At 50.9% G+C, this 16,078-nt stretch overlaps 1 protein-coding gene across 3 annotated transcripts in view; it reads right to left on the reverse strand.

The window, feature by feature from the left end:
* Positions 1–2,536: 2,536 nt before the first annotated feature.
* Positions 2,537–16,078, reverse strand: part of GATAD2A (GATA zinc finger domain containing 2A) — a 32,919-nt gene continuing 19,377 nt past the window's right edge. For 2 of the 3 annotated variants that reach the window (XM_084221083.1, XM_084221084.1), the window contains exons 6-12: positions 15,879–15,971; positions 12,306–12,425; positions 10,846–11,013; positions 8,725–9,004; positions 7,270–7,559; positions 5,921–6,095; positions 2,537–3,987 (exon numbers count right to left, since the gene is read on the reverse strand). In XM_084221083.1, coding sequence (XP_084077209.1) covers positions 3,857–3,987; positions 5,921–6,095; positions 7,270–7,559; positions 8,725–9,004; positions 10,846–11,013; positions 12,306–12,425; positions 15,879–15,971 — 1,257 coding nt within the window. In that variant the 3' untranslated portion in view covers positions 2,537–3,856. The remainder of the gene's footprint in view (positions 3,988–5,920; positions 6,096–7,269; positions 7,560–8,724; positions 9,005–10,845; positions 11,014–12,305; positions 12,426–15,878; positions 15,972–16,078) is intronic. The other variant, XM_084221085.1, reaches the window with a different exon arrangement.

Consider the following 16,078-nt stretch of genomic DNA (forward strand, 5'->3'; position numbering starts at 1 on the left):
AAGGGGATCCAAGAGATCTCTGGGATTTGGGAATTCCAAAGGGGATCCAAGAGATCTCTGGGATCTGGGAATTCCAAAGGGGATCCAAGAGATCTCTGGGATCTGGGAATTCCAAAGGGGATCCAAGAGATCTCTGGGATTTGGGAATTACAAAATAGGTCCAAGAGATGTCTGGGATTTGGGAATGCCAAAAACCTCAAGGATTCAGGGATCCTGAAGGGGATCCAAGAGATCTCTGGGATTCCAGAATTCCAAAGGGGATCCAGGAGATCTCAGGGATTTGGGAATCCTAAAAGCCTCAAGGATTTGGGAATCTCAAAGGGGATTAAAAAGATCTCTGGGATTTGGGAATCCCAAAATGGATCCAAGAGATCTCTGGGATTCCAGAATTCCAAAAGCCTCAAAGATTTGGGAATTCCAAAATGGGTCCAAGAGATCTCTGGGATTCGGGAATCCTAAAAGCCTCAAGGATTCAGGAATCCCAAAGGGGAGCCAAGAAATCTCTGGGATTGGGGAATGCCAAAGGGGATCCAGAAGATCTCTGGGATTCCAGAATTCCAAAAACCTCGAAGATTTGGGAATTCCAAAATGGATCCAAGAGATCTCTGGGATTCAGGAATCCCAAAAGGGATCCAAGAGATCTCTAGGATTCCAGAATTCCAAAAACCTTGAGGATTTGGGAATCCCAAAATGGACCCAAGAGATGTCTGGGATTTGGGAATGCCAAAAACCTCAAGGATTCAGGAATTCCAAAGGGGATCCAAGAGGTCTCTGGGATTTGGGAATTCCAAAGGGGATCCAAAAGATCTCTGGGATTTGGGAATTCCAAAGGGGATCCAAAGGATCTCTGGGATTCCAGAATTCCAAAAACCTTGAGGACTTGGGAATCCCAAAGATCTCAGAATTCCAAAACCCCCAATGGGTTCAAGAATCCCAAAATGGATCCAAGAGCCCTCAGGGATTTGGGAATCCCAAAAATGGATCCAAGAGATCTCAGGGGGTTCCAGAATGCCCCAGCAGAGAATCCCAAATTCCAGAGGGGATCCAGCAGCAGGAATAACCCCAGGATTTGTTCCCAAATTCCCCCCTCCTCCCCATTCCCAAACATTTCCCTTCCACCACGGGAATTTTCCATTTCTTGGAGATTTTCTCCCCCTTTTTTTGGGTTTTTTCCTGGAAAAAGGAGACTGGGAAGAGGTTTGGAAAATCTGTATTGAAGAGTTGGAACAACTTTGAACCTGAACCATCCCAATCCCAAAAAAAAAAAAAAAAACCCCAAAACCCTTCCAACATGGAATCTTTTCCCAGATTGATCCCAAATTAATTTGGCAGAAACGTGGATGGGAATCAAACAATTCCCAGCAGCATTCCAAGAACATTCCAGAAAAAAACCACATCAGAACCAGGCTGGATCCCAGGAGTCACATTCCAGGTGGGAATTTGGAGTTTCAGCCTCACCCCCCATAAAATATTTTAATTTTCCAGCCTCAATCCATGCTGGATTTTCCTTCCCCTTCCAAACAAATCTTCTCCCCCATCATCCCCCAAATAATTTTTTTAGTATTTATCTGGAATTATCCATCCAAAAAAAATCAGGATGGAATATTTGGAAGTCTGGATGCAGAGACTTGTTTGGATTTTGAATTCCAAATCCTTCAATTCCAACATTCCTGATTATTTGAATGAATAAAAATTGGCTGAAATTCCAATTTCCAAGGGAATTCTGCTGGGATCCAGAAAGTTTTGACATCGTTTTTATCCCATTAAATCCTTCTGTGACTCTTCCATTCCCTGTTTTGTTTTTTTTTTTTCAGGAATTCTCCAAACTCTGGGAATAAACAAAGCAGGTTTCCCCCCACACACACCCCAAAATAATAATAATAATTAAAAAATTGGATTTTAATTGGAGGAATTTTTTTTTTGGGGGGGAGGAGTAAATTAATTTTTTTCAAACATTGGCATCCATGAGGAAAAAAAAAAAAAAACAGGAGAGGAAAATTCAAAATTCTCCCTGAACCAACCCCCAAAAAATTCCACGTGGGAAAGGAACTGCAACTTTTCCATAAAATCCAACGGAATTGAAGGAATTCCACTTCATCCCTCTCTGCTGGCATCTCCCAATCCAAGCTTGGAATGAAAAGAAAACTCCAAAATTCCAAAATTCCAACCCAATTCCCACATTTGAGCTCTTCCCATCCCCTATGGAAAACACCCCAAAATCAGCATCCAGCTGGGAATTCCGGGGTTTTTTTTCATCCAACAAATCCCAGTTTGGAAAACAAAGTGGATTTTTTTTGGTTTTTTTGTTTTCTTCTTAAACTAAATCCCTAAATATGGAAACACCAGGAAAAGTGGGAAAAGGGAGGGGGTTTGTCCCTCGGATCTGAGGGGATGATCCCAAAGGAATTCTTGGCTTCAGCGATTCCTAAGAAAATAAATTCGGATTTTCCTGAATTTTCCCACCCTCCCCCCACCCAACCACACTTTTTTTTTTTAATATATATAGATCTCTAAATTATATATATTTATAATTTCCCCAAATTTCCCAAAGAATTCTCCTCACTGGAATAAGGCCTGGAATTCTGCCCCCTTGGATTCATCTGGAATTTCAGGAAGAAGCCCAAGGAAAAAACAAACAAAAAAAAAAGAGGATGAGAAATTAAAAATGAAACCAAACTGGCCCTCGGATGGATTTTGGGTTGAACCTCTGGAATTCCCAAAAAAATGATGGAAAATTCCATCCCAAATGGATACAGGAGCATGTTTGGGATGCCTGGAAGAACTTGAACCACGGAGGGAAGGATTGGGAAGGGCCAGAATTCCCGGTGGGAATCGGGATCGGATCCCAACCCTCCCTGCCTGCATCAGCTTCTGGAATTCCTATAAAATTTGGAATAAAATCCCTCAAAATAACAACAGAAAAGGAAAAAAAAATAAAAAACAACGAAACAACAACCCAACCAACCCTCCCAAAGGAAAAAAAAAATTAAAATTCCCAAAAAGTTTCGCTTTGGAGTCTCTGGGAACGTCGGGAAGGCCCAAAATTGGCGGGATGAGAAAGAACCAAGGTGGATTTTGTCTCTCAGTAACTGCAAGGTTTTGGAAACTACCAACGGTTCCAAAGTCTATTCCAACCAGAATCCAAGGAAAAAAGTGGGAATTTCCCGCAGCAATTCCCACCTCCCAGCCAAGGTTTGGGCGGCAGCCGATCCCTAAAGGGTTAAAAAATAAAACCAAAACCAAACCAAACTCAACCAGAACCGGGGATTTGCACTTTTCTCCTTCTTGGGATCGTCGGAATTTTGGGAATCTCGGGATGCGCCGCCTGCTTTCCCCCGGCTGGAAGAGGAGCAGGGAAAAGGAGCAGCCATGAACTCGGCTCACTAAACGCAGGATGGGGCTGGAATTCCTCTCTCCACGCCCCCAAAATTCCGGAATTCCGGAACGTTCCCGGCAAAAAAGTTCGGCGTCGGCGAAGGCAGAGAGGAGTCGCTGAGTCTTTTTCGTTGTGGTTTCTTTTTTTTTTTTTTTTGTTTTTTTTGTGCTGGTGCCCAAAAAAATTTTCAAAACTAAATATGGAAAAAAAAAAAAGCCAAAAAAAAAAAAAATTTATTCAAGGAATTCTTCCCCCTTTTTTTTTTTCCCTGCCAGCTTCCATGAAAAATCTGGGAGCCAACGGAGCCGGGCTTCGACCACCCCGACGCGATCGCTTCTCCCGGCAGGGACGGATGAGGAGTGGTGGTGCTGCATCCTAGAAAGCCTCGGGGCGTTTATCCAGCTGGGATTAAAGCAGATTCCACGGAATTGTGGTAGAAAAGAAAGGATGGCAGAGCCTGGAAAAGTTCTCCCTCGGGAATTATTTCCACGTGGCCGACTGTGGGATGGAGCGGGGCGGGATCATGTCCAGGAGATACTCGCGCTGCCGCTCCACGGCCGAGGCCGACTTGTGCACGGCCAGGGCGGGGCTGACGAAGGGCAGGGCCCCACCTGTGGGGGAAAAAAAGGGAATTTTGGGTCATGGAATGGCTCGGGAATGAGGGAAAATAGTACAAAAAAAAAGCCAAACCCACGTGGAAAAGTAAGATTTAAATATGGATTATCCTGGCAGGATCCGGCACATTCAGGTTCCAAACTCATCCCAAGAAACGCAAAGGATTTGGAGCAAAAATCAGGATTTGAGTCCTCTGGGATTATGGAATCATGGAATGGCTCAGGAATGAGGAGAAATGATGAAAATCCATATGGAAAATTGGGAATTTTGGGCAGTGAGACACCAACTTTCAAACCTCGGTGTTGTCCTACAAAAATTCCCACCCCAAACTGTGAAGTTTGGGCAGTGATGACACCAACTTCCACCTCAAACCCTCGGGACCACCCCACATAAATTCCCACCCAAAAATTGGGAATTTTTGGCAGTAATGACATCAACTTTCACCTCAAACTTTCTGCATCACCCCACATAAATTCCCACCCAAACTCTGGGAATTTTGGGCAGTGAGACACCAACTTCCACCTCACACCCTCGGCACCACCCCCCACGAATTCCCACCCCAAATTGTGAATTCTGGCTGATGATGACACCAACTTCCACCTCAAACCCTCAGGACCACCCCACACAAATTCCCACCCCAAATTGTGAATTCTGGGCGGTGATGACACCAACTTTCACCTCAAACCTTCAGCATCACCCCACAAAAATTCCCACCCCAAATTGTGAATTCTGGGCAGTGATGACACCAACTTCCACCTCAAACCCTTAACACCACCCCACATAAATTCCCACCCAAAAACTGGGAATTTTGGGCAGTGAGACACCAACTCGGTGTTGTCCCACAAAAATTCCCAGCCCAAACTGTGAATTCTGGCTGATGATGACACCAACTTCCACCTCAAACCCTCAGCACCACCCCACACAAATTCCCACCCCAAATTGTGAATTCTGGGCGGTGATGACACCAACTTTCACCTCAAACCCTTAACACCACCCCACATAAATTCCCACCCAAAAACTGGGAATCCTGGCTGGTGATGACACCAACTTCCACCTCAAACCCTTGGGACCACCCCACACGAATTCCCACCCCAAACTGTGAATTCTGGGCAGTGATGACACCAACTTTCAAACCTAGGTGTTATCCCACTTAAATTCCCACCCAGAATCTGGGAATTCTGGGCGGTGATGACACCAACTTCCACCTCACACCCTCAGGACCACCCCACACAAATTCCCACCCCAAATTGTGAATTCTGGCTGGTGATGACACAAACTTTCACCTGAAACCTTCAGCACCACCCCACATAAATTCCCACCCAAAAAGTGGGAATTTTTGGCAGTAATGACATCAACTTCCACCTCAAACCCTCAGCACCACCCCACATAAATTCCCACCCAAAAACTGGGAATCCTGGCTGGTGATGACACCAACTTCCACCTCAAACCCTTAACACCACCCCACATAAATTCCCACCCAAAAAGTGGGAATTCTGGGCGGTGATGACACCAACCTTCACCTCAAACCTTCAGCACCACCCCACATGAATTCCCACCCTAATCTGTGGATTCTGGCTGATGATGACACCAACTTCCACCTCAAACCCTCAGCATCACCCCACATAAATTCCCACCCAAAAATTGGGAATTTTTGGCAGTAATGACACCAACTTCCACCTCAAACCCTCAGCACCACCCCACATAAATTCCCACCCAAAACCTGGGAATTTTTGGCAGTAATGACATCAACTTTCACCTCAAACCTTCAGCATCACCCCACACAAATTCCCACCCAAAAACTGGGAATCCTGGCTGGTGATGACACCAACTTCCACCTCAAACCCTCAGGACCACCCCCCACAAATTCCCACCCCAATCTGTGGATCCTGGGCGGTGCCCCCAGGCCAGCAGCACCCCAGGGTGCCCCACCTGTGCTGATGGGGTTTTTCTTCCAGGCGGCGCCGCCCTTGCTGCCCGCTCTGTCGCCGTGCTTGCCGGGCCGGCCGCCCAGCGCGGCGCTGCCCGAGGAGCTCTGCAGCTTGGGCGAGGGGCTGAAGCTGTGCAGCACCCCCCGCGAGGCACCCCGCGACATCTGGCTGGAGCTCTGCCACGGAGAAAACAGAAACATCACCTGGGATGTTGCTGAACTGGATGATCTTTGGGTTTGGGGGACTGTTGGGACTGGATGATCTTTGGGATTGGGTGATCTTTGGGTTTGGGTGATCGTTGGGACTGGATGATCTTTGGGATTAGATGATCTCTGAGATTGGATTATCTTTGGGATTGGATGATCTTTGAGATTGGATTATCTTTGGGACTGGATGATCTTTGGGACTGGATGATCTTTGGGATTGGACAATCTCTGAGATAGGATCATCTCGGGGACTGGATGACTTTTGGGAGTGGATGATCTTTGGGACAGGATGATCTTTGGGACTGGATGATCTTTGGGATTGGATGATCTTTGGGACTAGATGATTGTTGGGACAGGATGATCTTTGGGACTGGATGATCTTTGGGACTGGATGATTTTTGGGATTGGATGATCTCCAGGACTGGATGATCTCTGGGATTGGATAATTTTTGGGACTGGATGATCTTTGGGAGTGGATGATCTTTGGGACAGGATCATTGTTGGGACTGGAGGATCTCAAGGCCTGGATCATCTCTGGGATTGGATGATCTCTGGGACTGGATGATTTTTGGGACTGGATATTCTTTGGGACTGGATGATTTTTGGAATTGGATGATCTGGGGGATTGGATGACATTTGGGATTGGATGATCTCCAGGAATGGATGATCTTTGGGATTGGATAATTTTTGGGACTGGATGATCTTTGGGATTGGATGACCTTTGGGACTGGATGATTTTTGGAATTGGATTTTTTTGGGACTGAATGACTTTTGGGATTGGATGATTGTTGGGATTGGATGATCTCGGGGCCTTGATGATCTCTGGGATTGGATGATCTTGGGGATTGGATGATCTCCATGACTGGATGATTTTAGGGACTGGATGATTTTTGGGACTGGATGATCTCCAGGCCTGGATGACCTCCAGGCCTGGATGATCTCCGGGATTGGATAATGTTTGGGATTGGATGATTTTAGGGACTAGATGATTTTTGGGACTGGATGCTCTCTGGGCCTGGATGCTCTCTGGGCCTGGACGATCCTTACAGCCTGGTACAACACCCACAACCGCCCCACCCTAAACCCCACCCCAACCCCGGGCGCGTTTCCCTCAGGAAATGGCGGCCCTGGGCTGCTCCCTCACCTGCTTGAGCGCGTGGTGCTGCCCCACGGGCTCGGCCTTGGGCTGCCCGGGCGGGGCCGTCTGCTGCAGGATCCTCTGCTCGATCTCCTGCTCCTGCTGCAGGGCCTTGACGAAGGCGGCCTTGAGCCGGTTCGTGTGCTCGGCCTTCAGGGCCTTCTTCTGGTTGGAGGCCATGCAGGTCTCGCACATGATGGTGCCGTTCTTCTCCTCCCGCCAGCGGCACGTGAAGTCCGTGTGGCACTGGGCACACAGGTAGGGCTCCCGGCAGGACACGGCCACCGCCACCTTCCCTGGGGGACAAACATGGCGGGTCAGCCCCAGTGTGGCCTTCCCTGAGGGCAAACATGGTGGGTCAGCCCTGCTGCCACATTCCATGAGGGACAAACACCTGGGATTGGCCTCCACCACCCTCCTTGAGGGACAAACATGGTGGGTCAGCCCTGCTGTCACCTTCCATGAGGGCAAACATGGCGGGTCAGCCCTGCAGCCATCTTCCCTGAGGGCAAACATGGCGGGTCAGCCCCAGGGTCACCTTCCCTGAGGGCAAACATGGCGGGTCATCCCCGCCACCACCTTCCCTGAGGGCAAACATGGTGGGTCAGCACTGCTGTCACCTTCCATGAGGGCAAACATGGCGGGTCAGCCCTGCTGCCACCTTCCCTGAAGGACAAACACCTGGGATTGGCCTCCACCACCCTCCTTGAGGGACAAACATGGTGGGTCAGCCCTGCTGTCACCTTCCATGAGGGACAAACATGGTGGGTCAGCCCCAGTGAGGCCTTCCCTGAGGGCAAACATGGCGGGGCAGCCCTGCTGCCACCTTCCCTGAGGGCAAACATGGCGGGTCAGCCCTGCTGCCACCTTCCCTGAGGGCAAACATGGCGGGTCAGCCCGGCCGCCACCTTCCCTGAGGGCAAACATGGTGGGGCAGCCCTGCCGCCACCTTCCATGAGGGCAAACATGGCAGGTCAGCCCCACTGTGGCCTTCCCTGAGGGCAAACATGGCAGGTCAGCCCTGCTGCCACCTTCCCTGAGGGCAAACATGGTGGGTCAGCCCTGCTGCCATCTTCCATGAGGGCAAACATGGCGGGGCAGCCCTGCTGTCACCTTCCATGAGGGACAAACATGGTGGGTCAGCCCCAGTTTCAGTTTCAGTGAGGTTTAAATGATTCCTGTCATGTTTTAACCCTGCACTTCTGGAGATCTAACTGATCCCAACCAGGTTTAAGTGATCCCAGCCAGGTTTAACTGATACCTGTCAGGTTTAAGTTATCCCAGTCAGGTTTAAGTGATCCCAGCTGGGTTTAACTGATCCCAGCCAGGTTTAACAAATTCCAGGCAGGTTTAACCCATCCCAGCTGGGTCTAACCACTCCCAGCCAGGTTTAACCAATCCCAGCCGGGTCTAACCGCTCCCAGCCGGCTCTAGGCCGGGCCGTGCCCCTCGCGGGCTCACCTTGGCTCTCGAGCAGGTTCTGCACCACCTCCTCCAGCCCCACCAGGTAGATGAACTCGTTGTTGGCGGCGCTGGGCAGGAAGTTCATCTCGGGCGCGGGCGGTTTGGGCGGGGGGATCTCCAGCAGCGTCTTCTCCAGCTGCTTGCGCAGCGCCAGCTTGGCCGCGGCCTGCCGGCTGCCCGGGGCCTCGCCCGCGCCGCCCAGCGCCGCGCCGCCCGCCGGGGCAGTGCCAGCCTGGCCCGAGGGCACCGCCGAGCCCTTCAGGGACGTGGGGGACGCCTGTGGAGAGAATGGGATCATTGGGATCACTGGGATCACTGGGAATCAGGGAATGGGATCACTGGGATCACTGGGAATAAGGGAATGGGATCACTGGGATCACTGGGATCACTGGGAATAAGGGGAGTCCCCAGTGCCACCCCGGCACCGTGCCCGCCTGGCCCGAGGGCACTGCCGAGCCCTTCAGGGATGTGGGGGACGCCTGCGGAGAGAATGGAATCATTGGGATCATTGGGATCATTGGGATCATTTGGATCACTGGGATCACTGGGAATCAGGGAATGGGATCATTGGGATCACTGAGAATCAGGGGAGTCCCCAGTGCCACCCTCTGGGGCAGTGCCCGCCTGGCCCGAGGGCACCGCCGAGCCCTTCAGGGACGTGGGGGACGCCTGCGGAGAGATGGGAATGGGATCATTGGGATCACTGGGAATCAGGGAATGGGATCACTGGGATCACTGGGAATCAGGGGAGTCCCCAGTGCCACCCACCAGGGCAGTGCCAGCCTGGCCTGAGGGCACTGCCGAGCCCTTCAGGGACGTGGGGGATGCCTGCGGAGAGAATGGGATCATTGGGATCACTGAGAATCAGGGGATGGGATTACTGGGATCACTGGGAATCAGGGGAGTCCCCAGTGCCACCTGGCAGGGCAGTGCCAGCCTGGCCCGAGGGCACCGCCGAGCCCTTCAGGGACGTGGGGGACACTTGCGGAGAGAATGGGATCATTGGGATCACTGGGATCACTGGGAATCAGGGAATGGGATTACTGGGATCACTGGGAATCAGGGGAGTCCCCAGTGCCACCTGGCAGGGCAGTGCCAGCCTGGCCCGAGGGCACCGCCGAGCCCTTCAGGGACGTGGGGGACGCCTGCAGAGAGAATGGGATCACTGGGATCACCGGGATCACTGGGAATGGGATCCCTGGGAATTAGGGAATGGGATCACTGGGATCACTGGGAATCAGGGGAGTCCCCAGTGCCACCCTCTGGGGCTGTGCCAGCCTGGCCCGAGGGCACCGTTCCCACCCCATTCCCAGTGGGAATTCCAGGAATGCTCACCTGGGGGATGCTGACCAGCAGGCTGGCATTGATCATTCCCACCATTCCCACCCCAACCCCAGTGGGAATTCCCAGTGAATTCTCAGGAATGCTCACCTGGGGGATGCTGACCACTGGTCACTCCCACCATTCCCACCCCATTCCCAGTGGGAATTCCCTACAGGAATCCCAGGAATGCCGACCTGGGGAATGTTGACCAGCAGGCTGGTGTTGGTCATTCCCACCCCATTCCCAGTGAAAATTCCCAGGAAGGCTGACCTGGGGGATGTTGACCATTGGTCACTCCCACCATTCCCGGTGGGAATTCCCAGTGGGAATGCCAGGAATGCTGACCTGGGGGATGTTGACCATTGGTCACTCCCACCATTCCCACCCCATTCCCGGTGGGAATTCCCAGTGGGAATCCCAGGAATGCTGACCTGGGGGATGTTGACCATTGGTCACTCCCACCATTCCCACCCCATTCCCAGTGGGAATTCCCAGTGGGAATCCCAGGAACGCCCACCTGGGGGATGTTGACCAGCAGGCTGGTGTTGGTCATTCCCACCGTTCCCACCCCATTCCCAGTGGGAATCCCAGGAATGCTGACCTGGGGGATGTTGACCATGGGTCACTCCCACCATTCCCACCCCATTCCCACCCCATTCCCAGTGGGAATTCCCTACAGGAATCCCAGGAATGCTGACCTGGGGGATGTTGACCATTGGTCACTCCCACCGTTCCCACCCCATTCCCACCCCATTCCCAGTGGGAATTCCCAGTGGGAATCCCAGGAATGCCCACCTGGGGGATGTTAACCAGCAGGCTGGCGTTGGGCACGTTGGCCACGCGGATCAGGCCCTGCTGGATGATCCTCTGGCCCTGGATCTGCACCGAGGGCACCGAGGCGCGCGGCGCCAGCAGCAGCGGGGGCGGGCCCGTGCTCGAGTGCTGACGGATGGTGTGGATTTGCTGGGAAAACATGGAAAAGGGGTTGGGAAAATCAAGGAAAAGGGTTGGGAAAACACAGAAAAGGGGTTGGGAAAATCAAGGAAAAGGGTTGGGAAAATGTGGGAAAGAGGTTGGGAAAACATGGAAAAGGGGGTGGGAAAGTCAAGGAAAAGGGGGTTGGGAAAATGTGGAGAAAGGGGATGGGAAAACTCAGAAAAGGGGTTGGGAAAATCAAGGAAAAGGGTTGGGAAAACATGGAAAAGGGGGTGGGAAAACATAGGAAAGGGGTTGGGAAAACGTGGAAAAGGGGGTGGGAAAATGTGGAAAATGGGTTGGGAAAATCAAGGAAAAGGGGTTGGGAAAACACAGAAAAGGGGTTGGGAAAATGTGGAAAAGGGGTTGGGAAAATGTGGAAAAGGGGTTGGGAAAAGATGGAAAAAGAGTTGGGAAAACATGAAAAAAAGGGGTTGGGAAAATGTGGAAAAGGGGTTGGGAAAAGATGGAAAAAGAGTTGGGAAAACATGAAAAAAAGGGGTTGGGAAAATGTGGAAAAGGGGTTGGGAAAAGATGGAAAAGGGGTTGGGAAAATGTGAAAAAGGGGTTGGGAAAATGTGGAGAAAAGGTTGGAAAATCAAGGAAAAGGGGTTGGGAAAATGTGGAAAAGGGGTTGGGAAAATGTGGAAAAGGGGTTGGGAAAATGTGGAGAAAAGGTTGGGAAAATCAAGGAAAAGGGGTTGGGAAAATCAAGGAAAAGGGGTTGGGAAAATCAAGGAAAAGGTGTTGGGAAAAGGTGGAAAAGTGGGAATAAGCACGGCACGAAGCAAAAGAACCCACAGAATAACAACCAGGATGTTTTTCCCTTTCCCTCCAGCCCCCAAATCCCCAAATTTCTGAGTGGATTTGCTGGGAAAACAAGGATGAAGGGTTGGGAAAACACAGAAAAGGGGTTGGGAAAATGTGGAAAAGTGGGAATCAACAAAGCACAAAGGAAAACAATCCCAGGAAAATTCCTCCCCTTCCCTCCAAACCCATGGGACAGGAGATGCTCTGAGCATTTTCCAGCCCCAAATTCCCAAATTTCTGAGTGGAAAACAAGGAAAAGGGGTTGAGAAAATGTGGAAATCCATGGGATTGGTGGGATAGAGAGGATTATTAGAGGGAAAAGCAGGAATTACCTCCCACCCCTCTCCCAAAAAACCCCAAAAATCCCATTGCTATGGGAACACACCCCATAGGACATTCAAAGCAACCAGAGGGGGGAAAATCCCAAATTTTTCCATGGAATGGGAAGGGGAGGAGGGTTGGGAGCTCACCTGGGCCCCTCGGACCAGGGGGGGCATCACGATCTGGGGGCTCTGCTTGGAGGCGGCCGCTTGGCCCCCCCGGAGCAGCGGCGGAGGGAGCCCGGAGCCCGGCAGGCGGCTGGAGGAGGGCTGGAAAAACGGGAGAAAAACGGGAAAAACGGGTCAGAGAGGGGAGATGGGGGGGATGGGGGGAGATGGGGGGGAAATGGGGGTAAAGGGGTAAAAATGGGGGGGAAAATGGGGTAAAAATAGGGGGAAAATGGGTAAAAATGGGAGGAAAATGGGGGGAAAATGGGGGGGGGAATGGGGGGAAAATGGGGGAGAAATGGGGAGAAAATGGGTTGGGAAAGGTGGGAATGGGGGAAATGGGGGTGGAATGGGGAAAATGAGGTAAAAATGGGATAAAAATGGGGGGGAAATGGAGCAGCGGAGGTGGGAGCCTGGAGCCCAGCAGGCGGCTGGAGGAGGGCTGGAAAAACGGGAGAAAAACAGGAAAAACGGGTCAGAGAGGGGAGATGGGGGAAAATGGGGTAAAAAAGGGGGAAAAATGGGGTAAAATGGGGGAAAAAGGGGGGGAAATAGGGAAAATGGGGCAAAAATGGGGTAAAAATTGGGGGGGAAATGGGGAAAAATGGGGGAAAAAAGGGGTTGGGAAAGGTGGGAATGGGGCGAAATGGGGAAAATGAGGGGGAAATGGGGGGAAAAGGGATGGGAAAGGTGGGAATGGGGGAAAAATGGGGGGAAATGGTAAAAATGGGAAAAAAAGGGGTTGGAAAAGGTGGGAATGGGGGAAAAATTGGGGGGAAATGGAGCAGCGGGGGTGGGAGCCCAGAGCCTAGCAGGCGGCTGGAGGAGGGCTGGAAAAACGGGAGAAAAACGGGAAAAATGGGTCAGAGAGGGGAGATGGGGGAGATGGGGGAGGAATGGGGGAAAAATGGGGTAAAAATAGGGGGGAAATGGGGAAAAATGGGGGGGAAATGGGTTGGGAAAGGTGGGAATGGGGGGAAAATGGGGGGGAAATGGGGGGAAAATGGGGGAGGGAATGGGGAAAAATGGGGCAAAAATGGGGTAAAATGGGGGGGAAATGGGGGAAAATGGGATAAAAATGGGGGGAAAATAGGGAAAAATGAGGGGGAAATGGGTTGGGAAAGGTGGGAATGGGGGGAAAATGTGGGGGAAAATGAGGGGGAAATGGGGAAAATGAGGTAAAAATGGGATAAAAATGGGGGGAAATGGAGCAGCGGGGGCGGGAGCCCGGAGCCCGGCAGGCGGCTGGAGGAGGGCTGGAAAAATGGGAGAAAAACAGGAAAAAAACGGGAAAAAAACGGGAAAAACGGGTCAGAGAGGAGAGATGGGGGGAATGGGGCAAAAATAGGGAGAAAATGGGGAAAAATGGGATAAAAATTGGGAGGAAATGGGGAAAAATGGGGGGGAAATGTGGAAAAATGGGGGGGAAATGGGGGAAAAATGGGGGAAAATGGGTTGGGAAAGGTGGGAATGGGGGAAAAATGGGGGGAAAGGGAAAAATGGGGGGAAATGGGGGGAAAAGGGTTGGGAAAGACAGAAATGGGGGAAAATTGAGGGAAATGGGGAAAATGTGGGGGGAATGGGAAAAAAGGGTTGGGAAAGGTAGGAATGCGGGAAAATGGGATGGGAAATGGTAAAAATGGGATAAAAATGGGGGGAAATGTTGGGAATGGGATTAAAAATGGGAGGAAAGGGTTTGGGAAAGCTGGAAATGGGGTAAAAATAGGGGGGGATGTTGGGAATTGGAATGGGATAAAAATGGGGGAAAAAGGGATGGGAATGGGGGAAAATGGAAGGAAAAGTGTTGGGAATTGTGGAGGGAAGGAAAACCTTGGGAAAAAATCATGGAAAGGAAAAAATGGGGGGGGGGAAAGTGTTGGGATTTGTGGGAATGGAAGTGTTGGGAATTGTGGAGGGAAATGAAAAGCAGGAAAAAAAAAAGGGAGGAGGGAAGAAAAACATTGAGGAAAATGCTGGAAAAGGAACCAGGAGAAAATAAAAGCTCCAGGAGAAATCATGGAAAAAGAATCACAGAGAGGAAAAGAGCTGGGAAAAAAATCCTGGAAAAAGGAAAGGAAAAGCAGGAAAAGAAATAAAAAGTTCTGGAAAAATCATGGAGGAGGAAAAGGAATGAGGAGAGAGGAGTTTGGAAAAGCTGCTGCCCGAGGATTCCCGGGATTCCAGTCCTCAAATTCCCTCCTGGTGCTGGGGCTGGGATATTCCCAAAATTCCCAAACTTTCCTCTGCATCCCAATCCCAGGGAATCCCTCAGCTCCTCCCTCTGGAATTCCTGGACACTCCAGCAAACTCCAAAATTTGGGTGAATTCATCCAAAAATTCCAGAGGAATTGTTGGGATAAACTCCAAGATTCCCTGAAGGTTTTGCAGTTCCTCCAAGGTGAAGATTCCCACGCCTGTGGATTTGGGAATCCTGAAGGAGAACAAATCCTTCCCTTTCCTGGAATTCCAGAGGTTTTCCAGACCCTTTTCCAAGGAAAATCCCTCGTGCTGGAGCAGTTTGGGAATTTGGATCCCATTATCCCAGGAAAAAAAATTAAAAATAAAAGCAGGAATGTTCTAATCCCAAAGGATTCCAGGGGTGAGCGACAGCTGTCCTTGGATTCCTGGAATTTCCTTCCCTGAGGATTCCCAGGATTTCATTCTGCCTGGAATGGGATTTTTCCAACCTTGAATCCTGGGATTCCCTGCCAGGAAAATCCCTGAGATTCCCTGAGCTCTTCCAGAGAAAATCCAGCAATTCCCTCCCAGAAAAATCCTTCAGCAATTCCAGAGAGAATCCTGGGATTCCCTCACAGAAAATCCTGGAATTCCTTCAGCAATTCCAGAGAGAATTCCAGGATTCTTTCAAAGAAAATCCTGGGATTCCCTCACAGAAAATCCTGGAATTCCCTCACAGAAAATCCTGGGATTCCCTCACAGAAAATCCCAGGATTCTCTCAGAGAAAATCCTGGGATTCCCTCAAAGATAATGCAGGGATTCCCTCACAGAAAATTCCAGGGATTCTCTCACAGCAAATCCCAGGATTCCCTCACAGAAAATTCCAGAATTCCCTCACAGAAAATTCCAGGTTTCCCTCACAGAAAATCCCGAGATTCTCTTACAGAAAATCCCAGAATTCCCTCAGCAATTCCAGAGAGAATTCCAGGATTCTTTCAAAGAAAATCCCAAGATTCCCTCACAGAAAATCCCGGGATTCTCTCACAGCAAATCCCAGAATTCCCTCACAGCAAATCCCGGGATTCTCTCAGAGAAAATCCCGGGATTCCCTCAAAGATAATGCAGGGATTCCCTCACAGAAAATTCCAGGATTCCTGCAGCAATTCCAGAGAAAATCCCAGGATTCCCTCACAGAAAATCCGGGAATTCCAGAGGATTCCACGTCCCCTGGCTCAGCGCTCCCCCCTCCTTTCCCCATCCCGTTATCCCTCAATCCCGTGGGAGCTGGGCGATCCTGGCAGCTTTTCCCGGGATTTCCCAGGTTTTTCCCGGGTTTTTCCCGGGATTTTCCCAGGTTTTTCCCGGCTCCCACTGACCTGGAGGGAAGTTTTCCCAGCGGGAACAGCCTGAGGGCCCCGCACCAAGGGCGGGGGCGCGGCCGCAGCGCTTCCAGAGGGACCCGAGGAAAGCTGGAAAAGGAAAAAGCGGAAAGAGAGCAGCGGGAAAAGGGGGAAAAGAGGGAATGGAGAGAGAGGAGCAGCCAGGGAACAGCCTGGGACTGCCAGGAGAATCCTCG

Source organism: Fringilla coelebs (genome assembly GCF_963513975.1).
Source record: "Fringilla coelebs genome assembly, chromosome: 24".
In the NCBI taxonomy this organism is placed as follows: Eukaryota; Metazoa; Chordata; class Aves; order Passeriformes; family Fringillidae; genus Fringilla; species Fringilla coelebs.